Source organism: Vigna unguiculata, chromosome 1 (assembly GCF_037176805.1).
Source record: "Vigna unguiculata cultivar grain cowpea cultivar isolate G323 ecotype 2 chromosome 1, ASM3717680v1, whole genome shotgun sequence".
Lineage (NCBI taxonomy): Eukaryota > Viridiplantae > Streptophyta > Magnoliopsida > Fabales > Fabaceae > Vigna > Vigna unguiculata.
The window spans coordinates 28,820,584-28,834,457 of record NC_140792.1 but is presented as its reverse complement, the minus strand read 5'-3'; the positions used below and the strand labels follow the sequence as shown (position 1 = coordinate 28,834,457).

General features: G+C 31.7%; 1 protein-coding gene across 2 annotated transcripts; it reads right to left on the bottom strand.

Annotated features, from left to right (window-relative positions):
* Nucleotides 1–7,569: 7,569 nt before the first annotated feature.
* Nucleotides 7,570–13,874, bottom strand: ING2 (PHD finger protein-like protein). Of its 2 annotated transcripts, none has more exons than XM_028082356.2 (7): nt 13,652–13,860; nt 13,477–13,548; nt 13,032–13,246; nt 9,908–9,971; nt 8,901–9,157; nt 8,724–8,762; nt 7,570–8,134 (listed from the first exon to the last, which is right to left on the bottom strand). In XM_028082356.2, the coding sequence occupies exons 1-7, from the start codon at nt 13,695–13,697 to the stop codon at nt 8,021–8,023; spliced, it is 807 nt and encodes a 268-aa protein (XP_027938157.1). In that variant the 5' UTR covers nt 13,698–13,860; the 3' UTR covers nt 7,570–8,020. The 2 variants fall into 2 exon arrangements, 1 of the variants encoding a protein (XP_027938157.1); XR_014993641.1 differs by having other exon boundaries at nt 7,927–8,134; nt 8,855–9,157; nt 13,652–13,874.

Here is a 13,874-nt window from a genome sequence, read left to right as displayed (position 1 = left end):
AGGGGTGTTGGGAAAATCTCCCACTCCTCCTTGGGTCTTCTCCTCCACTCATGGTGGTTTTTCCCCCTTTTGGAGTTGGAGAGGAAGATGGGTTACAAATTGGAGGTGTTGATGCGAAGGGGAGGCACAATTGGAGCATAGAGCAGCTGCTAAGAACCTTGGGAGAGGGCTTGCATATTCTCTTTGGTTTCCATCTCTTTCCTATCTCTCTAATTTGTAAAACCTAGGTTCTCCACCATGGAGAGCTAAACCTATTTGTTGAGATTAGATGTAATGAACTAAATTCTTGTGTATTTTGTGATGTTAATCCATATGCTTTTCCATTTCTATGTTAGCATTTGATTTCCATGCTTAATGCTTGCTTTGGTTTGGCCACCCATGTATGATTTGTGGTTCTTGAGGTGTGGGAAAATGTCTTTTGAACCTAGAACTGAAATTGAATGCCTAATGGAGCTTGTATCTAGGGATAGAACATGATTCATTAGTAATCTTAAGACTATTGAACTTAATGCATGATTTCACTTGTTTAGGATTCAAGGAATTGAAATTTGATGAGTTATCATAGACTCAAAGTCGTTAGGAATAGGATTTGAGTATTTTTTGTGTGTTGATTTCGGCATGAAATTGGAATTAAGATGTTTGTGAATGCATGAGAATAAAGTGAATGAAATCTAGTCTTGACAATTGTATATAATCTATGTTAAATTTATGTTGCACACCAATTGTTTGATAAAATATCAAAAAGAGTTTCTTTGTGTTTTTGTGAGCTTTGTTGTCTATTTGAGTTATGAATTGTGAGAGTTGTCATGTGTTGCACTAGTCCCTGTGGAGAGAACGATATTTATTACTTGCTATGTGCGACCGGTGCACTTGCCGTTTTTCACCTAACACATGCCAATGTCAAGTCAATCATTCAACCAACTCATTCATGATAATTCCTATAAATCTAGGATTATATTCTCACTCCTCATGATCAAGCATATTATCAAAATAATAACCAATTAAAATAATACAAAATCGGCATACACAAGACTTGAACCCAAATCCTTTCAAGATAACCAAGTACTCTCAACTATTTAAGCTAATATTATTCCGCATCACATAAGCTAGCATTAATTACCATAAAGGTTTCCACTACTCGCATTAATTAATTATTTATTTATTTAATTAATTAAATTTTTCGGATCTTACACTAAGTCCCACATTGGGAATAAATGAGAAAGTTGAACACTTCAAGAAAAAGACTCATAAATTAATAGTCTTAAGGTTTTGGGGTTAAAGACGATATTAATCCCTTTTGTAGATTGGACTCGTGTGTCATTAGTATTATGTCAATTTTGCTTGAAATACCCATCTTAAGCTTAAGGGAAAAATATGTTTTCAGTCCCTCAAGTTTGATTCAAATTTGGAAATGGTCCTTGGTCAAAACTTGGTCACTGTTTGGTCCATGTACTTTCAAAATCATTGTTTTCAGTCCCTATTTTTGGACGGCATTAAAAATAGCAAACGACATGCCACATGTTATTTAATTTTTTATATAAAAAAAAAACTAGTGTCGGCCTAGGGCGACACTTTTCACAAAAACTGGAAAAAATATGCTTTTGGTCCCTGAAATTTGAACTTAATTTGGAAATGGTCCCTGGTTGAAACTTGGTCACTATTTAATCCATGCACATTGAATAATAATTGTATAATAATAATAATACTATACTAATAATAATATTATATAATAGTAATAATATATAATTACTTATAGTATTATTATATAATAATAATAATTATTATTATTATTATATATAATTATTAATATTATTAAAATAAAAAATAATATTATAACTATTATTAATATTAATATTTAATAATAATTATGTAATAATAATAATAAATCAGTAATAATATAAATAATAATTAATAATATTAATATATGAGTAATAATATTAATGATAATTAATAATATTATTATTTATTATTAATATTTTTTAATATTAGTAATTAATAAGATTATATAATAATAATAATATTAATATTATTAATAATATAATTATAGTATTGATATATAATTATTAATAGTATTATTAATATTATTATTGATATATTAAAATTATTAATTAATATTAATGTATGATAATATTATTATTAACAATTATATAATATTATTATTATATAATGTTATTATTATTAATAGTAGTAGTATTATTATATTTTAACAATGATTTTGCATGTGGAGTAGAGATGGCAACGAGGTGGGGCGAGAACGAGTTTCGTTATCCCATACACATCCCCATAGAAAAATTTATCCTCATCCTCATACTCAAACTCAACGAGTATCAAACTTTTGTCCCATCCCTAGGGTATAATCTCGTACCCATACCCGTACCCGTTTTCTTACTACTTTAATATTAATTTTAATTAATTTTTATAAAATAATAAAAATTTACGGTAAATGAAACATAATATTATCAAATATTCAATATTAGGAGGATAATTATTTCTTCGATATCAAATACTTTGAAATAAATTATAATTATTTACGTTCAAGATTAGACTACCAAATGAAATTTCATGAGAACCAAAACATTTATTAAATTTGTAAACATTAATGAAACCTAGTTGATCAAATTTAAAAATATTTAAAAAAAAATATAAAAGAAAAAAAAATTCAAATTAAAATATATTTTAAATATTTGTTTACTAAAATTTTTTAAATTCTAATGAATGTCTTTTCCATACACTAATAATAGTTATAATATACCACTTAATCAAAATGACACAAGGAACAAATAATAAACATAATAATAAAATTTTGACATAGATCTTATATCTTTTGAACTCTAATATATGTTGGATGGTGATACAAAATTCACAAAAATTACATTAAATTTTTATATTGCAGTAAATAAAATTTATTTATACACTTATAGTGAAAAAGTTACAGTATGATTAATAATGAGTTAGAAAATAAAAAAAAATAGATAAAATATATCGAAATAGTATTCTACATAATGAAAATAAACAACAAATAAAAATATTAAAAAATTAATAAATGTGTGTCTTAGAAAAAATTTGAAAGACTATTAAAAGAAATTGCACAAAAGAAATCAAGTGTATAATTAAGCGTATGATAAGATGAAAAATATCATATAGATCTAAGAAAATTTTTCAAATATCAACATATATACTCAATGATTCATAAATAAAATGTTTTAGCGAAACAAAAGAGTTCTTCAAATGAAACAAAAATTATTAATAATAAGTCAATATTACCTAGTAAATGAAACATTTATGCTATTAAACACTTAAATTGAGAGTATTAAACATTCTCATGTGAAAGGAAAATATACAATAAATAAAAATATTCAAATGTGAGACATAAATATTTTTTTAATTGACATACATCATTTTAACATAATAATTACATAAAGGTTATGATAAGATGAAAAAATATATTAGAGATGCGAATGAGTTTCATTACAAACCAAATAATTAGAAGAAATAAAAAGTAGAGTATATATATATTTGTGTGTGTGTGTGTGTTGTGTGTGTATTTTAATAATTTAAATGGGACAGAGATATGGCAGGTATTTTGAAAGTACAAAGACCAAACAGTGACCAAGTTTCAACCAGGAACCATTTCCATCAGTCTGCTGAGTCGCCTTCGCTGCTAGCCTAGCAGACTCCATCTGCTGCAAGGCCAAGTTGTGCTGATTCACCATGTTAGCATTCTGTTGCTGCATGGCTACTATCATCGCCTCAATTGTCCCCACCAAGTGAGAGTTATCCGGGTTCGGAAGAGGAGGAGGGGGAGGCCTAGGTGCCATAGTTCTGACCACACAAAGAGAGAACCATCAGTCCGACTAACAAATACTACATCCATGCTAAAGACATTACGAGGAACACACAACAGAAACGAAGCAAGCTCACACCTACAAATCCTAAAGAACTACTGATTTGATACCAAAAATGTAACATCCCATATAATAGTTTTTACGCTACTAAATAAAGTATCACATTATGATCAAATAAGGCAGATAGTAGAATTTAACTATTATAGAACATTAATACAGTCATCCAAAAATAACCACATAGGTCCCTATCGACAAGTACAATCTATATAAGGAAGAGTTAATTTATACAACTCAAAACTCCGAAGGATCTATCCCAAAAGCCACTACTCAATTACTCAGCAAAAGGGTCAACTCTTGTCCAGTAGAAGGGTGTCATCATCTGGATTCTTCTCTGCTCACACCAGAAGTAGGTGATCATTGCAAGGGAAAAACACACAAGGAAAACAACATAGACAAGAAAGGGTAAGCTAACTGAAATAAGATAATCATGCAGTCGACATCATGAATATCATTCATAAAACATAGTTCAATTATATAATTCTAGACTCAATATCCGGATTGTGTAAGTGACATTGGATCTCTTGGTGGCTTGCACCTGTGAAGGTTCCCAAACTTTGCAGAGTTTAGGCACAAGGAGTTATCACCCAACCACTCCCAGGTTAAGTCCCTTCACATCTAAAACTTGATCAAGTCCAAAGACTAGGACCTCCTGCTACTCCTCACGACATAATCCATTCTGCTCTATTTGAGCGTGAATGATTATTGGAGTTTCAGAATACCAACCATACGGAGTCCTCACACCCTTACACACACTAACATACTCATCTGAATTTCCCTTGAAATTATATTTCAACCACAACTTCTCTTAATTCATATTCATCCAATTTCACCACTCACGATATTAGCAATGACATTCCAAGCATATAAAAGACTAATTGCACAAGATCACATTTAAACATATAATTTCACCCTTTAAAACAGAACATAAAGCACCTTACTGCAGTAGCTCTCGCTCAAGCTAGCAAATCTAGCTCAGGTGAGAGGCCACTCGCTTAAGCGAGTCAATCTCGCCTAAGCGAGGCTCTAACAGTGGGCAAAATAAAAACCTGGGCGAACTCTCGCACAGGCTAAGCTGGTTTGCTTATACGAGAGTGTCTCTCGCTCAAGCGACCTCAACTCGCCTAGGCGAGGCTTCGCATAAGTATAGGGATGGGTTTTCTGGTGTTTTCGCTCAAGCGAGAGTCACTCGCCTAGGCAAAAATACCAGATTACGAACCTGTTCCCACATGCAGGAACCCAAAATCCTTGCACAATTCAACACACACCCAATTATGCAGTTCAAACATCAATTCAACACTCAAACATGCAATCTAAAGTCATCAGAACAGATTTCCCTACGAATTTTAGGATAATGGTTAGCTTACCTTACATTTTTATGATGTTTGAGCTTAGTAAGATACCTCCTCAACAGTGAGGGCACAAAACCTCAATTCAACCTAGAGAATTTAGTCATTATACCACAGAGAGAGGAGAAACACCCGATTAATCCCAGAATAGAGGCATAATTTCGAATTCAGAGTCAAACAGAATCAGACATGGGAGAATTGACTTACTGTGAGGAAGGAAGTTGGAAGTGAAGTCAACTGGGAGCTTTGCATGGGCTTCTTTTTCCAGAAACTGATTTGTAGAAGAAGAAGAAGAATCAGAATTATGGAGATTGTGGAGGGTTTATGAGAAGGAGAACTTGAGAGAATGGTGGGGGAGTGTTTTTGTTCAGTGTGGGTGAGCTGGTGCACTTAAACTTAGGGAAAAGTAGATAAATCAGAGAAATAGAAAATGAGAAGGGGCTTCACATTTATCATAGCTAATTTTTTTGTTAAGTCATTGAATTAAAAAAAGAATTTCAAAACCTAAAGGATAAGATATTAGTAAGAGAGAGTAGAATTGGTAACGGTTAAAAAAAATAGTCCTCTTTGTTAATAGTTATATATGTCAATCTTCTAAAAAAAGTCAACCTTAATATAATTTTGTTTTGCTAATAGAAAAAAAATCTTAAAAATGTCACATGATATAGATTAAGACTTGTCAAAATTGTATATTAAAACTTAAAAAAAAATGTGTCTAATGGAATGATGACGTACTCAAGTTTTTAATACAATAGATGATTTATAAAGAGTATTTATAAAAACTTAGTATTTTGAAAACTCTAATTCTTTTGCTATAATATATTTAATAACATGCAATTTAAATAAGCTTAAGGAGGAAAAAAATTTAAGTTACATTTTTTATATTGGTTCATTTGTAAATACATATTTAGGGATGTCAAAAATATTCGTACCCGTGGGTATTCGCGGATAAAATCTGCAATAGGTAGGAAATGAATATTAAAAATGGATATCCGCTACTCGCGGGTACGAGTATTTTTGATACCTGCATGTTAACGGGGTGGGTACGAGTATCATAGTATCCCTACCCGTGGATATTCGTATCCGCTAAACTTTAATTCACAAAAATACCCTCATATATATATATATATATATATATATATATATATATATATATATATATATATATATATATATATATATATATATTAGTAAAAACCATTATGACCTATTTTTTTTAAGCTGCACATCTTGTCTTGTCTTCTGTCTTCATTCTTCCAGCTTCAAGTATTGGTACGTTGTCTTCTTCCAAGTATACCCCTTGACATTTTTCTCTTTCCCTTCCTTGAAATTGGACATATACACATCAAACCCTATATAGACAGTGACATTTATGGTACGCTTGTTGTCAAATGATGAAATCAAAATAAGAATACTTAGCACATGACAATTGAGATTTATTATTTGATTATTTTTTCAAAAATCAAGGAGAAAGTGAACTTGTTGATCAAAACACTAATTAAAGAATTTTCATTGTGTTGAACGTCATTTTATATTTATTTTTATAATTTTTGGATTTGTATGAACTTGAGTTTGTTTGAACTTTACTTAAAATTTATGACATTGTTGTATTTTATTTTATTTATTTGAATTTATGATTAAATATTTGTTTTTAAATAATTTTGTAAATACTCGCGGGTATCCGTGAATATCCGCAGATATGAAAAAAATAAGCAGATACCCGCATAACGGATACCCGACAAATATTTATCTAGCGGGTAGGGTACATGGGAACTACTACTCGTACCCTACCCGTTGACATCCCTATCCATATTATATCCAATTCTTAATAAACTATCAAGTTCAATCAGAAAGACTAATATTACAAAGATACAATTAAGTATTGTCGGTACTCTTAACTAAAACAATTTGCATATTATTTGGACATTTTTTCACTCATAACTAAAATTCCAAATATTATTTAGAATGCAATTAATCGTGATTAATAACCCAAAGAATTATTTGAGTTCACCTAATTACATTAAAGACTTGAGTATTATTTAAAACATAATCATTTCCGACTAAATTATTTTATTAATAAATGAGTGAAATAAAAGATCTTAAAATTTTGCTTATTAAAAAGAGAAAAATGTCTTTGGACGAATACAATGTTAAAGCACTCTAATAGTTTGTTAAAAGAACACCAACAAGTTTGTTGTCAAGTTTATATGATGTTAATTGTTTGGATTGAGAGGAAAATAACAATAAAATAATAAAAAATAAAATTGTTTAGAATTAAAAGAATATATGTATTATAGGACTATAAAAGGAGACAAAAATAAACAAAAAAACTATCAAATATTTTAATCAATAGTTGACATTTATTATATAGGACACTCCAGTTTTCTCCACATGGATGGAATCCGTGTCAGCATAGTTGCAAATGCGTTTTAGACATGAATTTCCAACTCTGCAGTGAAGCTATCTGGTGTTGCTCTCTCGTTTTCAACAATTTGGATATGAATTTTGTAAACATTACCTTCGTTGTTATACAACCACAGACACATAATTAACTTTCTCCAAAATTAAAATCTGGAATCATTTCTCTCAAATCCTAGAGGACTTTATACAAGGCCTGAGTGAGCCCACTTGGCCTCCGTGACCAACACAAATGACCAAGCAATATAGAAGACAAATTATTCCAAACCCACATATTATGTATTCACTAAAATGTGACGATTCTTTTGAAACAGTGGCCATTTATGAATGTAGTTTAGTTCGTGCAAATATTCATCGTTGACATTGGGGGAGTAGTATGCAAGTTGGACAATACCACTTTCCCTTGAACCTTGTCTCCTGCGTTAGCCCAACACACGAATAGTGGAACCATTCACCTCCTTGGCACTATCACCAAAAACAGAGAAAAACTCAGATTCCAATTAACCAAGGGGACAAACGAAAAATCAATCATTGGAAAAGGACTATAATAAAAAGAAAAGTGAACAATTAAAAACTAAAGCAGTAATTCAGGAAAGAAAAGTGAACAATTATAAACATTCATCGATAATGTTGTAGGAGAAATCTGTATCTTGTTTCTTGCTACAACATGGGTATGATTTATAGAATTACTACATGTATGCAATATAGTAGTTAATTCAAGTGAGTATGGTGCAAACACCATTCTACACTTTTTTTTCTTGGGGGGAGGGGGAAGAAAGAAATATCTCCTGAACTATCTTCAGAGTCACTCTCTATGCTCAAAATAGGAAAAAATATACAAAAGTAATCCCAAAGTAAATATTAAGTAACCTGCTGATTGTAACCGGTAAAATGTTTAGTTACACAATTTTTATATGATCCCACATCTTGAGCATTGTAATTGAATTTGATGCGTGAAATAAAAAAAATACAATATGCATTCTCCAAAACCCCACTTCCCACGAAACAAGAGGGTAAACACAACACAAGATAGAGAAAACTAAAATGTACTTACATTTTCGTTGTCACACGCAATCATATCCCCGAAAGATACCTGAATGATCAGAATAGAACTGCCTCAATATTCTTGTTTCAACATTTTAAGCAAAAAAAAAAAAAAAACAACAATATGGCATAATTGCTCACATGGAAATTTTATAATTGTTATATATTATGAGCAATTAATCTGAACCTGATGACAAACACAGTATGTAGGTTCATTTGGATCAATAGGTTGATCAACATCCATTGGGGTAGCATACTCTTTCTTATGACTTCCTGGTGGAGGCATTAACTCGAAGTCCCTATCGCGCTCCCGATCCCAATCTCTATCCCTGTAATCAATTCTCTTTGGCTGAGGAGTTATGTATATGGGCTTGCGCTTTTCAGCTTTAGGGACTATAGGCAATGGGGGCAGAATTGCTGGTTCATCTGGTGGTATTTTACCCTCTGATAGAATAAAATGAAGCACAGGAAAACGGCGTTAAGAAAGCTCATGACTAGATATTATACCACAAAAATCAATTTTGTTTCGATAAACAAAAATTTAGAAGAAAGAAAGCGCATATAAATGAAGAGTTGAAGTCCTCAACAAATATACCAAGAATGCAAGGTGAATTGTCTTCAAAAAAACAAAAACAAAAAAGTATCTTAGCATACCACGGACTCTGTTGATCTACCAAAGCCACCCCAAAAAAGATCATTAGAAGAATACCATCAAGGAACTTAGTGAATATCTGGATCTAAAACTCAAGAAGCAACAATAGACCAACAAAGACCACAGAAATGTTTCCCCTAAATTCCCAAAACATATTCGCTTTTGCTTTGGCACTTTCCTTCTATATACAGCAGGCTATTTATACAAGTCCAAAAATACCTAAAAAATTAACATATTTTTCTAATTGGCATCAACCGAAACAAAATATTATTGGGTATTTCTGAGGAAATGTTAAATGAACTTGTTGCTTTAAGTACAGATCATTGTTTCATTGGTAATGGCGAGAAGACATAACTGCTTCCTGTATAAGCTTATTGTACTATTACACCTGATCTCTTTACCCGCAAACAAACTTAATAACCATGATTAATATAACGGTAAGAGTTGCATATTATAATAATTTTTACGGTTAATTTTGAAAATATAAGTTTTACATACAGACAAAAAATAAATCAGAATGCAAATTTACTAGAATATTTTACCTTGCTTTAAATCTTCAGCAAAGTTGTTTAAATCCTCATCAAGTCGTTTAACATGGCTATCTATCTAAAGCAAATACAAAAAAAGATTGAGTAAGAAGAATGTTCCTTCTATGCACAAGAAGCGAAAGGCAAATAATCTTCATGGTTTTTTAGATAAGAGCAGTCATCAGTAAGTATAGTGCACATCAAAATCAATTCAAAGCAACTTTTTCCATAGTAAAGGTGAATATAGGATCTAAACTTAGTATTAGAAAGTAGCCTTTTAACATCACAAAATTGGCATGTAAGATGAGGCTTGCACACTTTCCTCACACCAAGGACTAGACATCTAAAGCAAGAGATTACATTATTGTGAGTGATTCAATAACTGTCCGATAATGGGTGATACGATATGTCTAATAAACTTTGCTAAGTGAATTTTAAGCATAATTCGGTCTCACAAAGCCCACTTGTAAAGTAAGATCTCTACCCTTTTATACTTACAATTTGGTTATATCTTTAATTCATGTGGAATCTCCAACACTTAGAACCTGTCCTTACTATCTAAAGTCATGTAATGTCGATAGACATAACAGAAAATCATGACAAGATTCCAAGAGAAGAACTACAGGGATCTACAATAGTATCTCATTAAAAAGAAAAAATGAAAAAAAAAAATTACAACAAGCAAAATTATCTAAAAGAACTTCTTGTACAAGGAAAGGAATCAGGAGAGTAGATTGACAAATCTTTCATAAGTACAACCACGATAGTCAAACTTGATAATTTCCAATGACTCAATAACGAGTCACAAAATTGTTAAACATGGTATTGTAACTTGAAGCACAAGATTCAAAATGATTTATAAAATTATTAAATGTATATAAATTCTTATATTTGCATCTTATAATAAATAAGAGAGACAAAAACCTTTATAACTCACAGCAAGTACTTAAGCTTAAATTCATAAACATAGACTCGTAACTTCATAAGCATAAGAAAGTCAATAATGAAAACTCCATATAGAATTCATAAATGGCAATCACTGAAACAAAACAACTACGTATAATGCACTAGTTTACTGCATAATGCACTAGTTCCACTGAATTATGCCTACTCTAATGCTTGAAGAAACAGAGAAAGAAAAGTGTAAAAATAGAAGAACAAACAATAAGACGTGCTGTTGCTGTTGGCATGGAGAAAATGTATAACTCAATAGAAAGCTCTCAAGGTGGAGGTTTGCGCACCTAATTTTAGGAGTAGGGAATGTTAGCCGTTTGAATGAAAACCTTTCAGTCACATGATTGACCAAAAAACTAAGACAATGGGTGCTGTTCCAGTTTTGATGATTTTCGGACATTAAGTTTTAAAAAACTGTTTCATATGTTGAGCTTTAATATTTTGACCTTTCAGAAGCCCAAACAAGAGAAAAATAATCAGTTTTTACCTATGAAATAGAAACAGAAAAACATGTTTAATTTCACAGAATCATAAAATCATTCAATTCTATGAGTTGAGTTGTGATTTTGGCTACCATGAGTAGAACATATTAGATAAGATAAAATAATTATGCGCAGAAGCTAATATAAAAAGAAAAGGAAAATCTCTTAGAAAGTACTAAACCTATAAAGGCATCATCATACACCAGAATGTTAAACTTATTAGGACTACTTTGTTCATTGGAATTGCATTTCGAACCTTTCTCAATCGATGAAATACAATTAGAATTATTCAGAAGGAAGCAGAGTGATCTCATCCTCAATGAATAAAGCATCTTTCAGGGGAATGGGAGGTAGAAGTTTAATCAAGTGAAAAATTATTAAAGCATCGAAGTATCAGGTGAAAAGACTGGAACACTGCATAAAAATAAAGAGTACAGGTGAAGTTGTGTTCAATTTAAATGACAGTTAACAACGCGTAGTTGGCCATCCCCAAAAATGCTATTCTGGGACAGAGAATAGTATTTTGAAAATTTTATCTAGTTTATATACATACAAAATCTCAAGAATGATAAAAATTTACACATGTATTCATAATTAACAATAACAAATCATGCGTGTCTTGAACAAAATATACAATTACTAACAAAAGTCAAAAACAAGTTTCATAAATAGCAATAATCAATCATCATCTTCTATATCCAAGTCCTTTTCTATGATTTTAACTACTAATACAACAGGAGATTTTATGTTTGGAAATTGATATCCCAAAAATACCAGAACGTCTATAGTAAAACGGACAATTTTGGAATCAACACATAGCACTGCTATCCATCTGTTATGTCCACTTTTTGCCACGCTACTACATTCACTACACCAAATTGCTATGCTACAACAGTACCTATAGGGCCAGGGCTGCTCCCCGCTGCTACATTGGCAGCACTCTCGCTAGCGACTAAGTGTGCTTTAACAGTTATTGAAGAACTCCATCATTTTCACAACTATTACAAGTTATAATAGAATATTTCATTCCTGCAAATTGACCCATAAAAGTCTTAATATGTTCAGTAAACCAAATATTTTTGGAATCATCACATAGCTCCACTATCCATTTGTTTCGTTCAATCTTCAGTATTCTATGTCTGCTCCACTAAACTACTTTGCTACGACAACCCATATAACCCTTATAGTGCCAGGGCTGCTCTGCATTGCTACACTGCTTTGGTGGCATATCAGTGTGCTATTTAAGTGTGCCCAGTTATTAAGGAACTCCATCAATTTGGCAAAATGTTGAACTCCGTTATACTATGGCCGAGATATAAGGTTTTTGTAAAATGTAAGTGAATCTAGAGGCAAAATGGCCCAATAATGCCTTGTATCTCCTCACATGGTGGTGAAGTGCACCACACCTCTTAAAGAAGCATGGGGTAAATATGTCATAATCTAAGTACAATAACATTAAGGCCTTCTCTATTCTGTAGATACTATTCTATACAAATATCTTATTCACCAAATGTAAAGCAATTGTTCTGTTGCTTCAATCGTGATGTCAAGCTTCATCACCATTAAATCATTTGATCATTTCGTATCAGGTTTGTCCATTAGAGAAATATATAGTACACATTAAATTCTCTTTCCTAAATCCCATTCTATAAAAGCCTCAGTTAATGGCACAACAATCATAGAAATAGAAAATAAAAGCTCACCAGGTCATACGCTTGTCGCGCCAACAAAACCTTCTCAGTGCATAGACTCAATGCACTATCCTGATTTCCCTCAATTTCTTTTCGCATTTTCTCAAAAGCTACATCATCGTCCTCATTACCATAATTGTTATTATAACTGTGATTCCCCTTCTTAGAGCCATGAGATGGGAACCCCATACAGTACTTTGTCTGCTGCCTGGTTTGGTTTATCATAGCTTCCGTAACACCACAAACAAAAAATTAAATTAATAAATGCTTAAAAAGATTTTTTTTTTATTACCATAGCTTCCATAACACCATAAATTGTTATTATTAAAGGAAAGAAAATTTATAATATTTCTTGATTCTAGATAAAAAATATATATATTAAATGACAGATAAAATAGAGCAGAGGGGTATTCACCAACAAATAAAATATAAAATAAACTTTCTTGAAAGCAATTACATTGGGATCGTTCGTCGAGTTCGCGGACAGTGTTGAGCAGCCTCTGAAGTTCAGCTGGTAATGTGCTGGCATCTATGGGAATAATGGAAAATTCAGCAACGGAATCGAAAAGCAATTCAAAAAAAAAAAAAAAAAGCGGAAATAGTAAAAGAGGAGAGAAACAAAAGGCAATTACACTCCAAATAGTCATCTACATAGACTCCGGTGCGTGCAATTGCCATTTTGGTGGAATGATTATCGCAAGTGGTGAGGGTTAGGGCTTCCGATTGCGAGTCTCAGAAGAAAATAGCTTGTTCAGACAAAGAGAGAAGAAAGATTCGAAACGCTGTCGTATAGCGTTGTGAGTTTTTATAAGTCTCAAAGGCAAAAAGTTATAACGAGAGGAGCGGATCAGCGAA

Bases quoted from the DNA above. Each gene is read 5' to 3' on its own strand.
- ING2 (XM_028082356.2), bottom strand. From the start codon at position 13,697: ATGGCAATTGCACGCACCGGAGTCTATGTAGATGACTATTTGGAGT. The intron at 13,549-13,651 runs GTAATTGCCTTT...TTATTCCCATAG, and splicing joins TGTAGATGACTATTTGGAGT to ATGCCAGCACATTACCAGCT. The intron at 9,158-9,907 runs GTAAAATATTCT...TTATTCTATCAG, and splicing joins TGCTGAAGATTTAAAGCAAG to AGGGTAAAATACCACCAGAT.